Source organism: Cervus elaphus, chromosome 14 (assembly GCF_910594005.1).
Source record: "Cervus elaphus chromosome 14, mCerEla1.1, whole genome shotgun sequence".
Taxonomy (NCBI): Eukaryota; Metazoa; Chordata; class Mammalia; order Artiodactyla; family Cervidae; genus Cervus; species Cervus elaphus.
In genome coordinates, this window is record NC_057828.1 from 7,212,993 (window position 1) to 7,232,587 (window position 19,595).

At 41.2% G+C, this 19,595-nt stretch overlaps 1 protein-coding gene across 2 annotated transcripts in view; it reads right to left on the minus strand.

Annotated features, from left to right (window-relative positions):
- Window positions 1-10,746, minus strand: part of NUCKS1 (nuclear casein kinase and cyclin dependent kinase substrate 1) — a 32,434-nt gene extending 21,688 nt beyond the window's left edge. The window contains exon 1 of one of the 2 annotated variants that reach the window (XM_043923133.1): window positions 10,515-10,746. In XM_043923133.1, the coding sequence (XP_043779068.1) occupies window positions 10,515-10,531 (17 nt within the window). In that variant the 5' untranslated portion in view covers window positions 10,532-10,746. The remainder of the gene's footprint in view (window positions 1-10,514) is intronic. The other variant, XM_043923132.1, reaches the window with a different exon arrangement.
- Window positions 10,747-19,595: the final 8,849 nt, after the last annotated feature.

A 19,595-nucleotide genomic window follows, 5' to 3' on the forward strand; every position in this document is an offset into this window, starting at 1 on the left:
ATGATCTCAACTAATCCTCTTAACCTTACAGATGAGAAAACAATTAAAACCACAAAATTTGATGCTAATCTATAACAAACGTTCACATCAAATTCCAGGTAAGGAAGCAGAACTTTAAAATAGAAACACACATTTAATTGTTGACACCTTAAGCTTTATACTACTTAAAGAGCACAAAATCATTTTCTCAAGGAAAACCAGAAAGAACTTATAAACAACTTACATTGTTTAGCTCATTCAAGCGGACTATCCTTCCATTTGTAACCCTGAAGAAATCACACTGCTCTGGTCAATGCAGGGAAGAAGAAATACCTAGTTTTCTAGAATTTAGTTTCTCATTAGGCACTTAAAATGCACTTGAAATCTGAGTTTTGAGAAACCCAAAACAGCTAACATAGCTTTTTTCACTAATCATGTAAGTGGTAAATATCTAGAACAATGTTTTTTAGTCTGTCAGTCACAACCCATTATTGGGTCCTGAAGTCAATTTACTGATATACGCCTTCGAGTGTGCTCAATCACTTCAGTCAGGTCCAACTCTTTGCGACTCTGTTGACTCCTGTGTCCATGGGAGCCTCCAGACAAGAGGTCGCCATGCCCTCCCCCAGGGGATTTCCCTGACCCAAGGATCAAACCCACAACTCCTGTGTCTCCTGCATTGTACACAGGTTCTTTACCCATTGAGCTCCCTGGGTTAGTTAGTTAGTTCAGTCGCTCAGTCGTGTCTCTTTGCAACCCCATGCAATGCAGCATGCCAGGCCTCCCTGTCCATCACCAACACCTGGAGCTTGCTCAGACTTATGTTCATTGAGTCAGTGATGCCATCCAAGCAACTCATCCCGTCGTCCCCTTCTTCTGCCTTCAGTCTCTCCCAGCATCAGGGTCTTTTCCAATGAGTCAGTTCTTCACATCAGGTGGCCAAAGTTTTGGCGCTTCAGCATCAGTCCTTCCAATGAACATTCAGGACTGATTTCCTTTAAGATCGACTGGTTGGATCTCCTTGCAGTCCAAGGGACTCTCAAGAGTCTTCTCCAATACCACAATTTAAAAGCATCAATTCTTTGGCGCTCAGCTTTCTTTATGGTCCAACTCTCACATCCACACATGACTACCGGAAAAACCATAGCTTTCACTAGACAGACCTTTGTTGGCAAAGTAATGTCTCTGCTTTTTAATATGCTATCTAGGCTTGTCATAGCTTTTCTCCCAAGGAATGTCTTAATTTCATGGCTGCAGTCACCATCTGCAGTGATTTTGGAGCCCACGAAAATAAAGTCTGTCACTGTTTCCATTGTTTCCCCATCTATTTGCCATGAAGTGATGGGACCAGATGCCAAGATCTTAGTTTTCTGAATGTTGAGTTTTAAGCCAACTTTTTCATTTTTCTCTTTCACTTTCATCAAGAGGCTCTTTAGTTCCTCTTCACTTTCTGCCATCACGGTGGTGTCATCTGCGTATCTGAGGTTATTGCTATTTCTCCCAAAAATCTTGATTCTAGCTTGTGCTTCATCCAGTCCGGCACTTCGCATGATGTATTCTGCATGTAAGTTAAATAAGCAAGGTGACAATATACAGCCTTGATGTACTCCTTTCCCAATTTGGAACCAGTCCATTGTTCCAAAGGGAAGCCCTTACTGATGTGTAACTAGCATTTTATTTTTTTTGCCACACAGGTGGGGGATCTTAGTTCCCCCCACCAGGGGGTGAGAGCACTGAGCCTTAACTACTGGACCACCAGGGAATTCCCTGTAACTAGATCTTTAAAAGAAAAAGCAGCAAATAGAAAATATCAGAGAAAATTGTACATAAATAACTGGCAAGTGCCTGAAGCTTGTTTCTGTGTTTGTATTCTTACATGTAACGAAACTGCAATGTCAAACCTATTTCTTACAGGAACCTCATCAAAAATGTCTTGAGAACCACTGCTTTAGAATATACTGATTTCCAAAGTAGTTTCACTTTTACAAGAAACAGTTATAATCCGTGGCCACAAAAGTTAACATTTCTCCCTACTTTAATTAGTCTTTTCAAGAACATCACTTTTTTAAGCTTAAGCACTCATAAAGCCTATCCAAGGTTAGTGGCCTGTGGGGGTCAGGGAGAAGGGTGATATACCACCAGGTACGAGAACTACTGGACCTGGGAGCTAACCCAATCTTACCCAAAACACATTATCCTATTAACAGATGTACTGTAAGGGCTTGACTAAGGACCTTTCATGATCTTCCAAGGCTACTAATTCTAAGAAAACTCCATAATGGAAGTTTCCAGTGTGGTGAGATCTGCCTCTGAAGTCCACTCACCAATTGTCTTGTCTAGCTCCTGGTCTTACCATGGTCTAAATCTAAACTTTCTCCCACAGAGCAGCCCTTAAAATTGATGTGACAGTTTCCACTCTTTCCTTCAAGGCTAAATATGAAAGTTTCTGCTTATCAACAATCACTATCCACTCTCCCCTTAAAACTTAGGACATTTGCCTCTATTTTTCTAACTCTCAAGATTATTCATGTGCCAAATTTTCTCAGGATGTGAGAAAATTAGTTCATAGAAGCTGACATACGTAAATTCAATTCAGGATAATTTCTCACAATTGCTTATCTTTGAACTTCATGTTCCTTTTGGCTAAGAAATGTTGCTTTAACTGTATCTTATATCATTCTGCTTTTTACAATTAAATAGAATTCAAAACCAGTCACAAGATACAAGAAAGCAAAAAATTTTAAATAAAAATTAAAAAAAAATAAAAAAATCAAGAATGTTACAGGAAAGAGTTCTCAGTTCTTCAAATGGGAAAAGTAAATTTCTAACTTCTGCACAAGAATAAAGGCATTCTGAATGATGAGCCAAATATATATTAGATAGTTATTATAATTCCCTCCTAAACCTTTTACCAACTTGCTAGTATTTCAGTCCAGGTGAATAAATATGAACTGTTACATGGCATTCCTTACTCCCAAAATATATTCAGTCCCTCCATATAGGAAAACATTTCCCAACATAATAAAGTGCAAAAACTATGCAATTAGCAAGAGTAAACCTCAAGCAGGTGAGACTAAAGGGGTCTCAGATGAGCACATTACCAAGTAGAGTCCTGTCTGCAGCAAAGTCTTGGAAACTTCACTGGACTCTTCCAGTTGTCTTCACACAACTATCAGGGACAAATATGTAGCCTAAGAAAGTCAGATTTACTGACTCATTACAATAAAGATGATGGAACACCAGAAGTGTGGAGCATCTAACCAAACAGGAAAACTGAAAAGGATTTGGGGAAGGGTAAAATTTAGGTGAAATTTAAATGAATCAGTGTCTTGATGGGCTCAAAGCACAGTAGGACAGTGTGAAAAGGGGTCTTCATCAGGTTTAGACTGTGAAGTGGACCTTGGGTCCTATTTCTTGGCAAAGAAGTTAAGGTAGATGTGAATTTTGTGCCCAGGAAGCCCTTATTTGAGGCTCTAAAATTTAAATCAAGGACAGTTCTCTGCATCAAAAGGACAGCTTTTCCTGACAAAAGTGTGATGTTTCACTCTAAATGATGCAATATCAAACAGCAGAGTTTGACAGTCTGATTTTAGAGAACTCAGTGGGAAAGCAGTAGTCAAAATATTATTATAAATTGTTTGTATTTATTCATCATTATAAATTATTATAAATCTTTCTAGTTGTAGCTTCTGTGGAAGATAGTCTGTTGTCCCAGCTCAATGAATAGCTGGCTGGATTTTTATTTCTCAGTGGAGCTAAGTTTTAGTTTCTTTCATTTTTTATTTTTTAAGTTTTAGTTTCTTAAGAAATTCACTTTCTGGGTCATTTTATCTTGAGAGATGAAATCTTCCTGAAGATCACCTTGCTTTGCAGGTAACTGTACAGGTACACAGTTCAAAAGATACTAAGAAGCACCTGAAAATAGAGCCAGTTGAAACACTCTGGCAACCTAAAGTTTTTCAAACACCTCTGACTATTTAGATACTAGTTATTTTAAAATATGGCAATACAATTCTGTAACAATCAGTTCCACTTCCTAGAACTTAGACAGTAATACACTTTTTGAGACAAAACAAAGGGAGGCCCCAGTTTGATCAAGTTGTCATGTGCTAGATCAAATGTTTTCTCTTACTGTCTACAACACTGCAGTCTCTATTTCTAGACTCAACAATCCAAGAAGCCACTTCTTCATAATCCAGAGTGATATGTTTATTTCTCTTTGCAGCTAAGAATTTAAAAAGGCAAACAGAAGTAATACTTCACAGGATACTCAACAACTTCATTAAGTTCAAGTGAGTCAAGTTTGCAAACTCTATGTAACTGTGTATCATTAACTATCAACTCCAGAGAGGCACCATTCACATGGACTGTAACGTGAATGTTAACTGGGTTGGTATCCCAGAGTTACACAGGATGGTGGCCTTGTTTTTTATCTTTCTGGGGAAAACAGACCAAAAACATAAATAAAACCAATCTCCCTTTCTTTATTCCAAGTTACTTCTCCTTACTAATGAGTTGTATTGCTAAATGATTTCAATCACTAAAACTCAACCACTTAATTTCTAACTTTTGTCAAGTTAAATCAACTCCAATTTATTAATTTCCTACTAATTGTAGCCTACTAATGAATTTTATAATTGGTGCTGAACCTTTTCAAATGGTCTTTCTCCTTTGGTTGTTTAATAACATGATGAAATCAGTGAAAGATTCTACATTTTGTTTCTGGGACATATTCTACTTGATATTTTTAATACATACTAGATTCAGCTATGTTTGGCATTCTTGCATCTATGTGTATATGTAAAATGAGCCCATTAATGTCCTGTGGTGTCCTTTAGGTGGTTTTGGAATCCACTTACGGTGTTCACTTAAAGCAATGCTATTTTCTTCCCACAAAAACCTCACACTACTTCAGTGCGTTTTCCTCTACATTCAAGTGTCCTAACCCTTCAATGAACCTCTTTGCATATTCTCTTCCCCCGAAACTCTCCTTTCCTCCATTCACACCCCTCCCCAGCTCACTTTAAAGCTGGTCTTGTCCAGCAAAGTTCTGCTATAAACCATAAACCCCTCCAAAGATGGCCAAGTGTGCTACTACCATGTGAGTAATACCCCGAGGCAGTGACTCACAGAAAAGGTCACACTGGCTTTGGATTGGCCACAGTTTCTATTTGAATTCCTGCTTCCTCTTAGTGGTTAGGTCAACTGGGCCAATTATGTAATTATCTAAGTTTCAGCTATCTCACATACAAAATAGGGATAATATACATACTTTGCTTAAAGAGTTGTTTCAAGATTTTGAAAAATGTGTAAAGCACCCTGCAGAACTGGCACAAAGTGTTTCTCAGTAATAGCTCTATTGAGTTTTGAGTGATTTTACTTTTTCTAAAATTAAAGGTTGAGAAAGGGACTGCACTGTTAAAAGGTCCATTCTCTCATCTATGATTTTGAAATTCAAAAAGTTCTGAAAACCAAGCTTTTTCATAATTTATACGGTGGTAAACATACGAGGGGCAAATGAGAGGATTTTTAGAATTTTAGTGCAAAAATTCCTAGGTTTTACCAGAGATTAATGTGTTTCATTATAGAAGCACTACCCCAGACTGGTGATGGTACATTATATATAGGGTATAGGAACCCTGTTACTTCTTTTTTTAAAAATTTTGTTACCTGCTTAAAATTCTTGAAAATATTGAACTCTCAAACACATATAGTCCCCCAATGGTTTCAAACTAAGGATTGTGGACCTGTAATACATTCGGTGTGTAATCAAATACAATAAATACAAATCTGGAAGAGACTTAAATATTTAAGTAAGACTCATGCAGCCTAAATCCACCTTTACTATTATTTCTACACCTTAGCTCCTTGACTTCAAAGTTATCACTTCAAACAGATGGTATTGGACTAAGCTGAAGTTCTTTCTAGTTGTTCTTTTAAAAAATGCTTTTAATTAAAACTTATCTCTGAAAGTTAAAGATTGAGTTGGAAAAAAACATAGATCGCTATTTAAAACATTTTGGCCATATATTTCCCCTCAACTATTTTCTATATAAATCTTAACCACTGGTGCATACAGAATGCACTCACCATTAGAGATGATTAAATAAAGAGCATTTGCCCATCTTCATGCCAAACACTAGGAAGGAGAGTGGTACCACAGAATGCATGCCAGCATTGTACTCAGAAAATCTCAGTTCAAATACTGGCTCTGTTTGATGGTTCTGTGACACTGAGTAACGTACTATTGAAACCTATTTTGTCATCTGTTATTTGGAATTTTTAAAAATGTTCTGTTACAGGGTGATAAGGATGACACAAGATAAAGTGAAATCCTCGAGTGGAGTACCTGATTCTGTATTTATACTTAGCAAATGTTTATTTACATTTAGAGAAATGTAATTTCTCTAAAATCAAACTTAAAACACTTGCTTTTCTGGCTGTGCCACACAGACAGCTTGCAGGAGGATCTTAAGTTCCCCAAACAGGGATCAAACCTGGGCCATCGCAGTTAAAGCACCAAAAGTCCTAAGCTCTAGACTGCCAGGGAATTCCCAACGTTGTCTTGTTATAGTTTTCACATTACATATATATATGTTGGCAAATGTTGAGTATTTAAGTGTTGTTATAAAATTAACTCCTCCATTATTCAGGCTTTGCAAGTTATGTGAGATATTTTGGAAGGTAAAGTCTATGAAGAGTTTGTCTTTTTAGAGGAAAGTGACATGTAAGTAACAATGTACAGATTCAAGGTTAGTAAAAATCACACTTCTTTCACATGCACACACACACACACACACACACACACACACACACCCTGGACATAAAGAATAAGATGAGATACAAGGAATCAGGCTAATCTAAAACCACATTTATTAGTATATGACACTTAGTGTCTACTTGTGGGCTTTCCAGGTGACGCTAGTGGTAAAGAACCGGCTCGACAATGCAGGAGGAGACGTTAAGAGATGAGGGTTTGATCCCTGAGTAGGGAAGATCCCCTGGAGAAGGGAATGGCTGTCCATTCCTGTATTCTTGCCTGGAGAATCCCTTGGACAGAGGAGCTTGGCCGGCTACAGTCGCAGTTGACTTAGCACTGTGTATACTTGGTATCAAAATCCAAACTATCTAAAATTTTCAGGTTTCTAAGTTTAACAGGCCCTTTTTTCCTGTTTTCCCTTTAACAGGCCCTTTTGAAACTAATTTCCCGGTAAGAGTGAGTGTCTTTAAAAAAATAAAAAAATAAATAAGAAATCCAGACACATTCCAAACAAAATTCTCTTTGAAAATAAAGCAATTTAAAATCTTGGGAAAGCTGTTAATTCTCAACAAAACTATAAACAAGACCAAAAGTATTTTTATCAATCTGTAAGAGCCTAAACTTTCAATGTTAAAGGTTCTTTGCAATCTCAAGTACTAAACAAAAAGAGGCAGGGTATCAAGTACTTACAAGATGGAGAGAGAAGAAATAGATTGATCTGAGTGACTTGGGAGTATTTTCAATAAGAGACGATCTCTGGAGAATACACCAAGCTGAATTTCAAAAAACCCACTTTCTAGTCTGGGCAAGTCAGTAAATCTCTGAGCTTTCTTTTTCATCTTTTACAAGTAGTAGCATTTTTAGTCCCTACCTCAAAGGATAAGAGTCATGAAAACAAAAGTTGAAAGTGTCATACAGTCAAGTAACATCAATACTTATCTGGTAGAAGGTAGAGCATTTATGTGGGAAGGGGGAGGATGAGGGTAAGCAGGGCTGGAAATTAAGAAATCTAGGTTCTAGGCCCAATATTGGCATGTGTTAGCGGGTTACGCAAGGCACTTCACTTGTCCAGGTCCCCACATAAAGTCACTTGCAAGACGAATTTGCCTAAATTTCTTTCTGGCTCTAAGACTGTAGTTTTATGCTATAAATTTGAACCCAAGGCCTAAAATATTTAAGCTCTCATTTATATGTGAGTCATATACTATAAAAGGTGAAGAGAGAGCAATACAGCCTGAACAAAACTACTTAGATATGTGTTGCGCACACATCTATGGAAAACCCTGCCATAGCTGATCAATTCCACTCATTTGGAAACTGGTGTCAAGCAGCCATTAGTACATTTCTAAATCTTCTTTAAATGCTTAGGTTAACATTAATATAGGCATAGCAAAAATGTAAACCAGAAAACCCTCAAAATTATATACAGGCCTAAGGACAGAAACATACCCCAAAAGAAGCTGCATAGACACTTATCCAACACGTGCTTTTTTTTGTTTTTGGTTTGTTTTTAAAGGAGGTTGATGATTCTGATACTGTGTCAACATCTGTAAATTTTGGTTACATTCCTTCAAGTACACAGATTCAATTACACCTTCAAATAAAAGCACTTCCCTAAGACAGAACTTTTTTTATTGCAAATTTAACAAACCACCAAACTCAAGTTTAATTATTTCTGCTTTATTATTGATCAAGAGTAGGTAAAAGACTTGAAAAACAGTTACAAAGAGACTTCATCGCTAAATATATAATCAGAAACCAAGTTGCTTGAAATTAATAATTTGAAAGAGACTCAAAGTCTACAATATATTTAACTTCATTCTTCAACTAGGGGCAAATAAACACTTAAAAAAAATTACTTTTAACATACTAAGAAAAAAGTTGTGCACAAATCCCAATGCCTACAAAAAAAACGCATTAGAACGTGCTTAATGTCTTTATTCCCACCTGGTGATATTAAAAAAATCCAAATTTTCAAGAGATAAAAGATGTTCCTGTCCCAACATATAAATCTGGGGGCACAAACTCAGGCAGAGGAGTAAAGTTACAACAATGAAAAGTCATCAAAACCTAGTGACCTGCGGTTACATTTTCATCACGCAGTAATTTACTTCCAGAAGACAGAAGATCCAATCCAGGTGAAACAAATCTTTATTATGATAATTGTCCTGTTTGTTCTGATCCTAAAGAAAATACTCTACGAAAATTGACCCGATACACCGGTCAATTATTATGCAAAAAAGTATGCATACTATAATTTGAACTATCGATTCAGACTCCGTGCCAAAATGCAGGCAGAACTCCTCCCGGTGGCGATGGTAAGGTATCAGAGATGCGGGTTGAAATTAAGCAGAAAGGCTGCTCTGTCAGGTAGTTAGTGAGCACTCTCCTCACGCCCACCCGGAGCGCAGGAGTATGCAGCCCCAGACCACCATCAGTTGGAGTGGACAGTCTAGTCTGGAGACAGAACGGTGTGCAACATTTAAAAACCCTTTCCGGGGTTCCAAACCTCCCTTTACAGCTCTAGGTCAAAATACTTCCGTTTCTCACAAAACTTGGAATGGAGAAGGGGGAAGACACTGTTAAAATACCTAAAGACGAAACCGATTTATCCAGAAAACGCCACGCCAAGCAGTCAATCCTTACATTGAAAGCCTCAAGGACATTATGTTAAAAATAACATTTATTAGCAACAGCGCTCCTTCTTAAGGCCGCAACAGATTGGATTAAGCCACACCCCTCCATAAATGGCACATTCCATACAATAGCCAGGAGGACGACAGAGGGCGATTCCACCGGGCGCTGGGGAACGGCAAACTTGTTGACAGTCTCAGAATGAAGTCCAACGATTGCCCGACCCTAGCCCGTTTATTATTAAAGTTATTCGGGAGGTAAAAAGAAGATTACAAACACACCCGAGACGTGTTCGGCCACGTGATAATAGAGCCGAGTAGCGGGAAGGACGAGCACTCGGGATTTAGGCCGTGCAAGTTGACCCGCACCTCCCTCAGCAGGGACGCTTCCCCGAGAAAGGGCATTTCTAGACGGGGGCCGGGAGCGAACTCAGGACGGGAGGAGCGGCATGTCACCCAGCTCAGAAACCCTCAGGAGCGGCAGAGGCCGCGATCCGCGCCAGGGCCCAGCCCCGAACTCTTCCTCTGGCCGGAGGGGAAAAGAACGCGTCCCGCCCACGCCCGGCCCCGATCCGGGAGGCGGGGCCCTGCAGAGACCCCGGAGGACGGAGGCGGGGCCCGCGGTAGCGTGGCCCCTCCCGCCCGGCAGGGAGCACCCCCGTCCGCCAGAGAGCGGGCCGCCTCCCCCAACCCCGACGCGGGCCGCGCGGGGCAGGCGCTCCACGGCGTTTCTGCCCCCACCCCTACCCCCGCCCCAATGAGGCCGGGCCAAGCCCCCAAGCCCGCGGGGCCGGCCCCGAGGAGGTGGGGCCTGCGCGGGGGCGCCGACTTCACACCCCTCCCCCTCCGGCCCGGCCCAGTGCGGCGAGTGGGGGAGGCGGCAACGCGGCCCCGGGCCCTGCAGCGGCGCGGGGCGGGGAGGAGCCCGCGCTCGGGCGCGCGGCCGCCGCCCCCGCGCAGCCCCGCGCGCCAGCCAGGCCCCCCGCGCTCAGGGGCGCGCGCGGGGCCCGAAAGGGAGGAGGCCGCGCGCGGCGCGGAGAGGGCCGGCGCTGCGCCTCGGCACCCCTCCCCCCCCCACCCCGCTCCCCCACCAGTCACCCAGCCCCCTCCAGCCCGTTCCAGGCCTCGGACTCCGCACTGACCTGACAGGCCGAGACATGTTCGCTGTCGAAACAGGACCGAGTCGAGGAGCCAAAGACCAGGACCCCCCCCCACCCCGCGCGCTTGGCGCCCCACCCCCCCCAACTTCGGCCGAGGAGGCCGCTGCCGCCGAGCCCCGAGCTGCTGGCTTCTCAGACTCCGCCGCTCCCTGGTTCAGGGCCCCTTAATCAGACGAGCCCCCCGCTCCCCAGTCTCTTCAAAATGGATGAATCAAACCAGCCGAAAATGCGCCAAAGCCGCCGGACTACCGAACCCACTAGGGCCTGTGGACTCCGCCCCAGCGCGACAGGTCATTGGCAGCTCCTGCCAGATGCGCGGAGCTCATTGGTCCGTTTGAATCATCACGTCCCTCCAGGCTCCGCCCCGCCCGCGGAGAGGCCCCGCCTCCTCCGTGAGGTCCTGTTTGTCAAGATTCTCTGAGAGCGCACGGCCGCAAAACAAAAATGGTCGCTGCTCGTCCCGCCCCCTGGTTGCCACTCCGGAGTTGCAGATTCGTCTTGGGTCGCGCCTTAGGACGACTGAGAAAAAAGATTTATGAAGGGCTCAGTGTTATTTAATGTTAGCTTAATGATACATCATTTCGCCTGTCTTGGTCATCTATAAACTCCACTGACAGCAATACCTGTGGGCTAGGCAGCTGATTCGTCAGCAAGGGGCTGCTTCTGAATTGGAGGGAAACTTAACAGCTTCAAAATTTTTGACCTAAAACCCAGAAGCCCCTTCGCCTTGCTTCACCGTTAGACCTCAGGAGCCCAGCAACTGCTGGAGCAGGGAGGCAGGCTCTCAGTCAAGGAATAACTTCACCACCAAGTTCCATTCTCCATTTAGGACCTTGAGATCACTTCAGTGTCATTAACGTCCCAGTCGTGGACCTTAGGCGCCTAAAAATTAGGAGCAAAAGCGCTGGGCCAGAAGGTTTTTCTGTTTGAACCTCACTCCCACCACTTAATAGGTGTATAGCTTTACAGCTCTGTGCCTCAGTTTTCTCATGTGTAAAATGGGCAACAGTAGTGCTTTATTCATAGAATTCTTAGGGTTAAATGAGTTGCTATATTAAAAGGCTTTAGGACAGTTTCTGGAACAGTAAGCGAAATGTAAGTATTTGTTATTAGTAAATTCATATTCCTAATTCCTTGGTGGGGGAGGGGCTGGTTCAAGACTCAAGTCAAATAACTGAGGGTAACTCAGATCATTGCATTTAAATCTATGAACATTTGTTGGACGCATAGAACCCTCAGAAGTAGAGCTCAGGATCCCTATGGGAAAGGCCAAGGTTTACCGGACCATTGTAAAACAGACTTCAATCCCTGTCACAGGCAGCCTGTTAATAACCAACTGAAGCCACAGTTCATAAACAAACAAACCAAACCGTTACTATTGCCTCGTGAATGTCTCCCCTTGTAAAATCTGGCTTCCCCAAAGGAAAAGAATAGCACAGTCCACCAGTAAAGTGTTAAACAAGTTATATTTTCTCTTCCATGTCACGCCACCCTTTCCCCCCGAATGTTGTTGGTAGTTAAAAAAAAAAAAAAAAGCATACCATTAAGTACATTCACATCTCCAGAATATTTTCAACTAAACATTATACTTAAACACTAATCCCCCAGTCCCTCTCTCCCCAGCCCTGGTACCCACCATTCTTCCTGTCTTCAGGAATTTGACTACCGCAAGGAACCTCACATAAGTGGAATCATATAGTATTTATCCTTTTGTGATTGGTTTATTTCACTTAGCATAATGTCCCTCCAGGTTCAATCATGTTTAAGCATGTATAAAAATTTTGTACCTTTTAAAGGCTGAATACTATGTCATTGTATGTATATACCACATTTTGTTTATCCATTCCTCTGTCAGTGGACACTTGGGTCACTTCCAGATTTTGGCTATGGTGAATAATTGCTGCTATAAATGTGATATATAAATAGCTCTTTCAGCACCTGCTTTCAATTTTGGGGAGTATATACCCAGAAGTGGAAATCCTAGCTCATACAGTAATTCTATTTTTAATTTTTTTGAGGAATCTCCATACTATTTTCCATAGCAGGTGCACTATTTAACGTTCCCACCAACAGTGCACAAGGGTTCCAGTTTCTCCGTATCTTGCCAACACTTTTTTTGGTTTTATAATTTATTTACTTTTGGCTACACTGGGTCTTCATTGCTGCACAGGCTTTTCTCTAGTTGCAGAGCAAGTACTTCTTGTTGTGATGGCTTCTCTTGTTGCAGAGCACAGGTTCTAGGGTGTGTGGGCTTCAGTGGTTGCAGCACATGGGTTCGTTAGCCGTGGTTCCCTGGCTCTACAGCACAGGCTCAATAGTTGTGGCACACAGGCTAGTTACTTCACAGCACATGGGCTTTTCCTGGATCAGGGATCGAATTCATGTCTCCTGCATTGGCAGGTGGATTATTTACCCCTGAGACACCAGGGAAACCCTTGTTTTGGTGTTTTTTGATAGTAGTCATCTTTTTTTTTTTCTTTTTCTGGTGGTAGTCTTAGCAGATGTCCAAATATGTTTTGACTAAGTATTGTCATCCATTATTGTCACAATGCCAGTGCAGAGGCTGGCGTGGTGCAGTCACAGGTGACTTTTTTGGAAGCTCGTTTATTAGGTCAGATTGCTGTTATTCAGCAAATACCATTATTTGTTATTGTGAGATGAGGCAGAGAAGTTCTTGTTATTCATTTATTAGGCAATGAAAGGAACTGACCAGTCTACATATCCAGGCAGATGGAAAGTTCAGAACAGGTCTTCTGGGCCTTGGCACTGTAGTTTACTTCCAGGCCTATGTACAGATGGCCACTGAATGAAGGCTATTCCTCTTCCAAAGTGAGGGTCATATCCTCTCTCTCTCCTTATCTCAGCTTCAGCTAATAGCTTCTGTTTGCTTGTTTATTCACTATTTCTTTTTTTCTCTTTTTAAAAACACTGGATACCCTTTTCATTTGTTCCAGGTACTGTTCTTTTTGTTTTTTTGGCCACACTGTGTGGCACATGGGATCTTAGTTACGCATCCAGGGATCAGACCTGTTCCCTCTGCAGTGGAAGTGGGGAGTCTGCACCACTGGATCAGCAGGGAAGTCCCTTCACTCAATATTTCAACAAACACTCTCTCAGGAAGGAAGTAAGACTTGAGCTTCTAGTTTACTTTTTAGTGAGCAAGTACAGAGTTATGCCTACAAGACCCCTAGAACTGTCTCCCTAGCCATGAGGAGAATCTGAAATGCAACCTGCAAGGTCAGATCCCTGTAGCACGTCCCCACACAATCTCCCCTGGACACCTGTCTCAAGCACAGCCATTCTGTAGGAAACTGAAGAAAGACACTGATCATCTGACATGTTAGATCTTAGATGCACTGTCAGTTAACCTTGAAGAGACAATATATGAAATTGTGAAAATGAAACAGGCTCAGGAGACAGAAAAGACAGTTATTCTTTCTCCCAGGAAATGAGATTTAATGGCTTTTGGAACCCAATGCTTAATTTCCCCTATGATTTTGTTACATGTTGAGAATTAGCCTTTTCCTTCTCCCCTGCATATGTTAAAGACAATAAGAAGTGACAGTGTCAGGGCAGTGAGTCTGATATTTCTTTCCTACCCCTAACAAAGACCCATTTCCTTCAAGGCTATGCCATAGTTTCTGGGAGCTTTGTAAAAATTTTTGAGCACTTACTCCATGCTGGGCACTTCCAGTTCTGTGGCCGTGTGAAAATCAGCCAGCCAGGTTTAAAGACAGACACTGCTTCAACATAGTTTTGTAAGTTTTAGCCACAGCAATCAGAGAAGAAAAAGAAATAAAAGGAATCCATATTGGAAAAGAAGTAAAACTCTCACTGTTTGCAGATGACATGATCCTCTACATAGAAAACTCTAAAGACTCTACCAGAAAATTACTAGAGCTAATCAATGAATATAGTAAAGTGGCAGGATATAAAATTAACACACAGAAATCCCTTGCATTCCTATACACTAACAATGAGAAAACAGAAAGAGAAATTAAGGAAACAATTCCATTCACCACTGCAATGAAAAGAATAAAATACTTAGTAATAACTCTACCTAAAGAAACAAAATACCTATATATAGAAAACTATAAAACATTGATGAAAGAAATCAAAGAGGACACAAATAGATGGAGAAATATACCATGTTCATGAATCAGAAGAATCAAGATAGTGAAAATGAGTATACTACCCAAAGCAATCTATAGATTCAATGCAATCCCTATCAAGCTACCAATGGTATTTTTCACAGAACTAGAACAAATAATTTCACAATTTGTATGGAAATACAAAAAACCTCGAATAACCAAAGCAATCTTGAGAAAGAAGAATGGACCTGAAGGAATCAACCTGCCTGACTTTAGGCTATACTACAAAGCAACAGTCATCAGGACAGTATGGTACTGGCACAAAGACAGAAACATAGATCAATGGAACAAAATAGGAAGCCCAGAGATAAATCCACACACCTTTGGACACCTTATCTTCGACAAAGCAAGGATATACAGTGGAAAGAAGACAACCTCTTTAACAAGTGGTGCTGGAAAAACTGGTCAACCACTTGTAAAAGAATGAAACGAGAACACTTTCTAACACCATACACAAAAATAAACTCAAAATGGATTAAAGATCTAAATGTAAGACCAGAAAACTATAAAACTCCTAGAGGAAAACATAGGCAAAACACTCTCTGATGTAAATCATGGCATGATCCTCTATGACCCACCTCCCAGAGTTACGGAAATAAAAGCAAAAATAAACTAATGGGACCTAATTAAACTTAAAAGCTTTTGCACAAAGGAAACTATGAAAAGTGAAAGTGAAGTTGCTCAGTTGTGTCCGACCCTTTGCGACCCCATGGACTGTAGCCCACCAGGTTCCCCCGTCCATGGGATTCTCCAGGCAAGAATACTGGAATGGGTTGCCATTTCCTTCTCCAGGGGATCTTCCTGACCCAGGGATCAAACCCAGGTCTCCTGCACTGCAGGCAGGCGCTTTAACCTCTGAGCCACCAGGGAAGCAAGGTGAAAAGACAGTCTTCAGAATGGGAGAAAATAATAGCAAATGAAACAACTGACAATTAATCTCAAGAATATGCAAGCAACTCCTGTGGCTCAATTCCAGAAAAAATAAGCGACCCAATAAAAAAATGGGCCAAAGAACTAAACAGACATTTCTCCAAAGAAGACATACAGATGGCTAACAAACACATGAAAAGATGTTCAACATCACTCATTATCAGAGAAATGCAAATCAAAACCACAGCGAGGTACCACTTCACACCAGTCAGAATGGCTGATATCCAAAAGTCTACAAACAGTAAATGCTGGAGAGGGTGTGGAGAAAAAGGAACCCTTTTACACTGTTGGTGGGAATGCAAACTAGTACATCCACTATGGAGAACAGTGTGGAGATTCCTTAAAAAACTGGAAATAGAACTGCCATACGACCCAGCAATCCCACTGGTGGGCATATACACTGAGGAAACCATAATTGAAAGAGACACGTGTACCCCAATGTTCATTACAGGACTGTTTACAATAGCCAGGACATAGAAGCAACCTATATGTCCATCAGCAGATGACTGGATAAGAAAGCTGTGGTACATTTACACAATGGAATATCACTCAGCTATTAAAAAGAATGCATTTGAATCAGTTCTAATGAGGTGGATGAAACTGGAGCCTGTTATACAGAGTGAAGTAAGTCAGAAAGAAAAACACCAATATAGTATTTTAATGCATATATATGGAATTTAGAAAGATGGTAACGATGACCCTATATGCGAGACAGCAAAAGAGACACAGATGTATAGAACAGTCTTTTGGACTCTGTGGGACAAGGCAAGGGTGGGATGATTTGAGAGAATAGCATTGAAACATGTATATTATCATATATGAAACAGATGGCCAGTCCAGGTTTGATGCACAAGACAGGGTGCTCAGGGCTGGTTCACTGGGATGACCCTGAGGGATGGGATGGGGAGGGAGGTGGGAGGGAGGGTCAGGATGGGGAACACATGTAAATCCATGGCTGATTCATGTGAATGTATGGCAAAAAACCACCACAATATTGTAAAGTAATTAGCCTCCAATTAAAATAAATAAACAATTAAAAAAAAAAGAAACTATGTAAGGCTGTATGCTACATCAACCATAACAGAATGGCAAATGTTCTTTCTTACATTAAATACTTCAATTAAAGATTCCACATTGTCCATAAAAAAAAAAAAAAAGATAGACACTGCTTCTACTATCTACAGGATCTCAGAAAGGGACCTGTCTTTGAAGACCCTGCCAGGAAATTAAAGAAAGATTCTTGAGTTTTCTTTTTCATTCTTCTTCTTTTTAAAAATCTTTTACCTCCAACCTGCTGAGTCTCTGTCCCATCACAACACTCATAAGAAAGGGTGGGATAGAAATGCTGTGTGTTTAGTTAGTCTTTCTGTAACCCCAGTGGCCAAAAACCTTCTTGGAGATAGGTTCATGGTTAAGAAGGATGTTCCCTTGCCTCAGGTCACAGCCAGAAAAAGACTGGGCCAAAGTCCATTTAAACTTTCTAATTCATTTTCTCAAGTGTATATTTCTTCTGCTCCAGACTTCTATCTTCCTTTCTACTCCTAAGAATGTTAAGAGCTGGGGCTTCCCTGGTGGCTAAATGGTAAAGAATCCGCCTACCAGTGCAGGAGACATGGATTCAACCCCTGGTCTGGAAAAATCCCACATACCAAGGAACAACTAAGCCTGTGCACCACAACTACTGAGCCTGTGCTCTAGAACCCGGGAACCACACACTGCAGCTACTGAAACCCTTGCGTGCTAGAGCCATGTGCTGCAACAAGAGCAATGAAAAGCCTGCACACCACAAGGAGGAGCACCCCCCACTCACCACGACCAGAGAAGAGCCCACGAAGCAAGGAAGACCCAGAACAGCCAAAAATAAATAAAGAAAAGAATGTTAAGAGCTAAGTTTAGGTGGGTTTCTGCTACTAAGACAAATAGGATGTACAACTTGACATCTGGTTGAAGGAAAAAACCCCCAAAACCCTAACACTTGCTGTTTGGCTCAACAGCAGTAAAATCCATAGAAAACTTGCACTTGTAACATGGAAGATGACACAGCTTTACCCATCTAAACCACCAGTAAACACTGTTAAGTGAACACTGCTGAAAGGGGAGGCCCCAAGGTATAACAAAAAGAGCACTTAACTTGTAATGAAGAATATTGGCCCTGAGCACTGTGGTTTACTACCTAGGTGATCTTCAGCAAATTTTAAATTCTTGTGCCTCTGTTTCTTCATTTGTAAAATGGGGATAATTATGCTAGTCCTTCCCTCCTTCATGAGATCGGTGTAACAACAGCAACAGAAAGGGCTCCCTTGTGAAAGTAGGTTGGACACTGTGAAGCACTGTAGGTCTTCACTGAAGAGAAAACCCCAAATGCAACAGCTGGTTTATGCCTCCACCGGAACATAACAATCCTTAGGAAGAGAGTAAACAAAGAGTGCCCACAGCCACACATGGAGAAAAGGTGACATTGAGAAGTGATGACAGTCAGCTTTTACCTCCATGAATGTCCAAGGAAGTATGTCCATAATTTCACCACCTGATGTGAAGAGCCAGCTCATTGGAAAAGACCCTGAGGCTGGGAAAGATCGAAAGCAAAAGGAGAAAAGGGCGGCAGAGGATGAGATGGTTAGATAGTATCACCAACTCAATGGACATGAGCTTGAGCAAAATCCTGGAGAAAGTGGAGGAGAGGGAAGCCTGGTGTGCTGCAGTCCATGAGGTCGCAAAGAGTTGGACACGACTTAGTGACTGAACAACAATAACATGTCCAAAGTGCTGTCACTTATTCTCCACTATCTCCTAACCATTCCTAGGAGAAGTACTGTATTCTGACCACGCCCAGTATGGACATGATTCTACCAACTGCTGCCAGCCTCTCTGCCTCCAATGAATTCCAGTATATTGGAGTTCCAGTCCAGTATCCTGACTGCCTAGCAGACATTTCCACTTGAATACCCACAAGCTCAGTTCATCTATGCCAAACAAATTATCTCCCCTACCCACATTCTTTTCCTGACTCCTCACTTCTGTCAGCAGCATCTTCTTAATCGCCTGAGCTCAAATCCTTGGTGCTACTGACTCCACCCCAACCCTTCACTGTTAGTCTTCAACAAGGAAACCTCTTGATTCTTTCTTCACTGCATTTCTCAAATTCACTATTCACTTGCCATGTCCATTGTCAGCATTCATGCTTAAATTACCGCAACAGCTTCTCTTCACTTTTTGGAATGTGTGGTATATACAACAAACAATACTACCTTCCTGAACTACAGCACTCATGGCATTCCTAATACCTAAATTTTCAATATGTCCTTACAGTTCTCATAATATAGTCTGAATGCTTTATACTAACAGTATACTAACTATACTAAGTATACTAAGTTATACTAACTATACTAAGTATACTAAGTTAGTATACTTAGTATACTAACTATACTAAGCTGTTGCCAGAGTTTCTCAGGCACAAGTCTAATATTATTCTACTTTAAATCTCTTCATGAACTGGAGAAAATATTTACAATATGTATGAGAAAAAGTTAATATCCTTAATATACAGTGAGCTTTTACAAAAGCACTAAACAAAGACAACAAAGTAAAAACAGACATAGGATACAAATAGGTGACTAACATAAGAAATAAAAATGACAATTACATTTAATCATAACCCCAAATTTTTTTTTTACATTTCACTACTTAAATTGGTAAAGGTTGAAAACAGTCTTGTTAAGGATATGGATAAACTGGCCCCTCATATCCTACTGGTGGGAGTATATAATGGGACCAACATTTTGGAAGGAAATTTGACACTATATGTAAAGTTAAAGTATGGATACCCTTTGACTTACTTCTAGGAGTTCATAAAGAAGGTTTCACACAAGTCTATATAGAGAGATTCTGTGGCACTATTTGAAGAGAGGAAAAAGAAATAATCCAAACATCCATTACTAGATAACTGGTCAAGTAAATTATAATACATCCATATAATCCTATG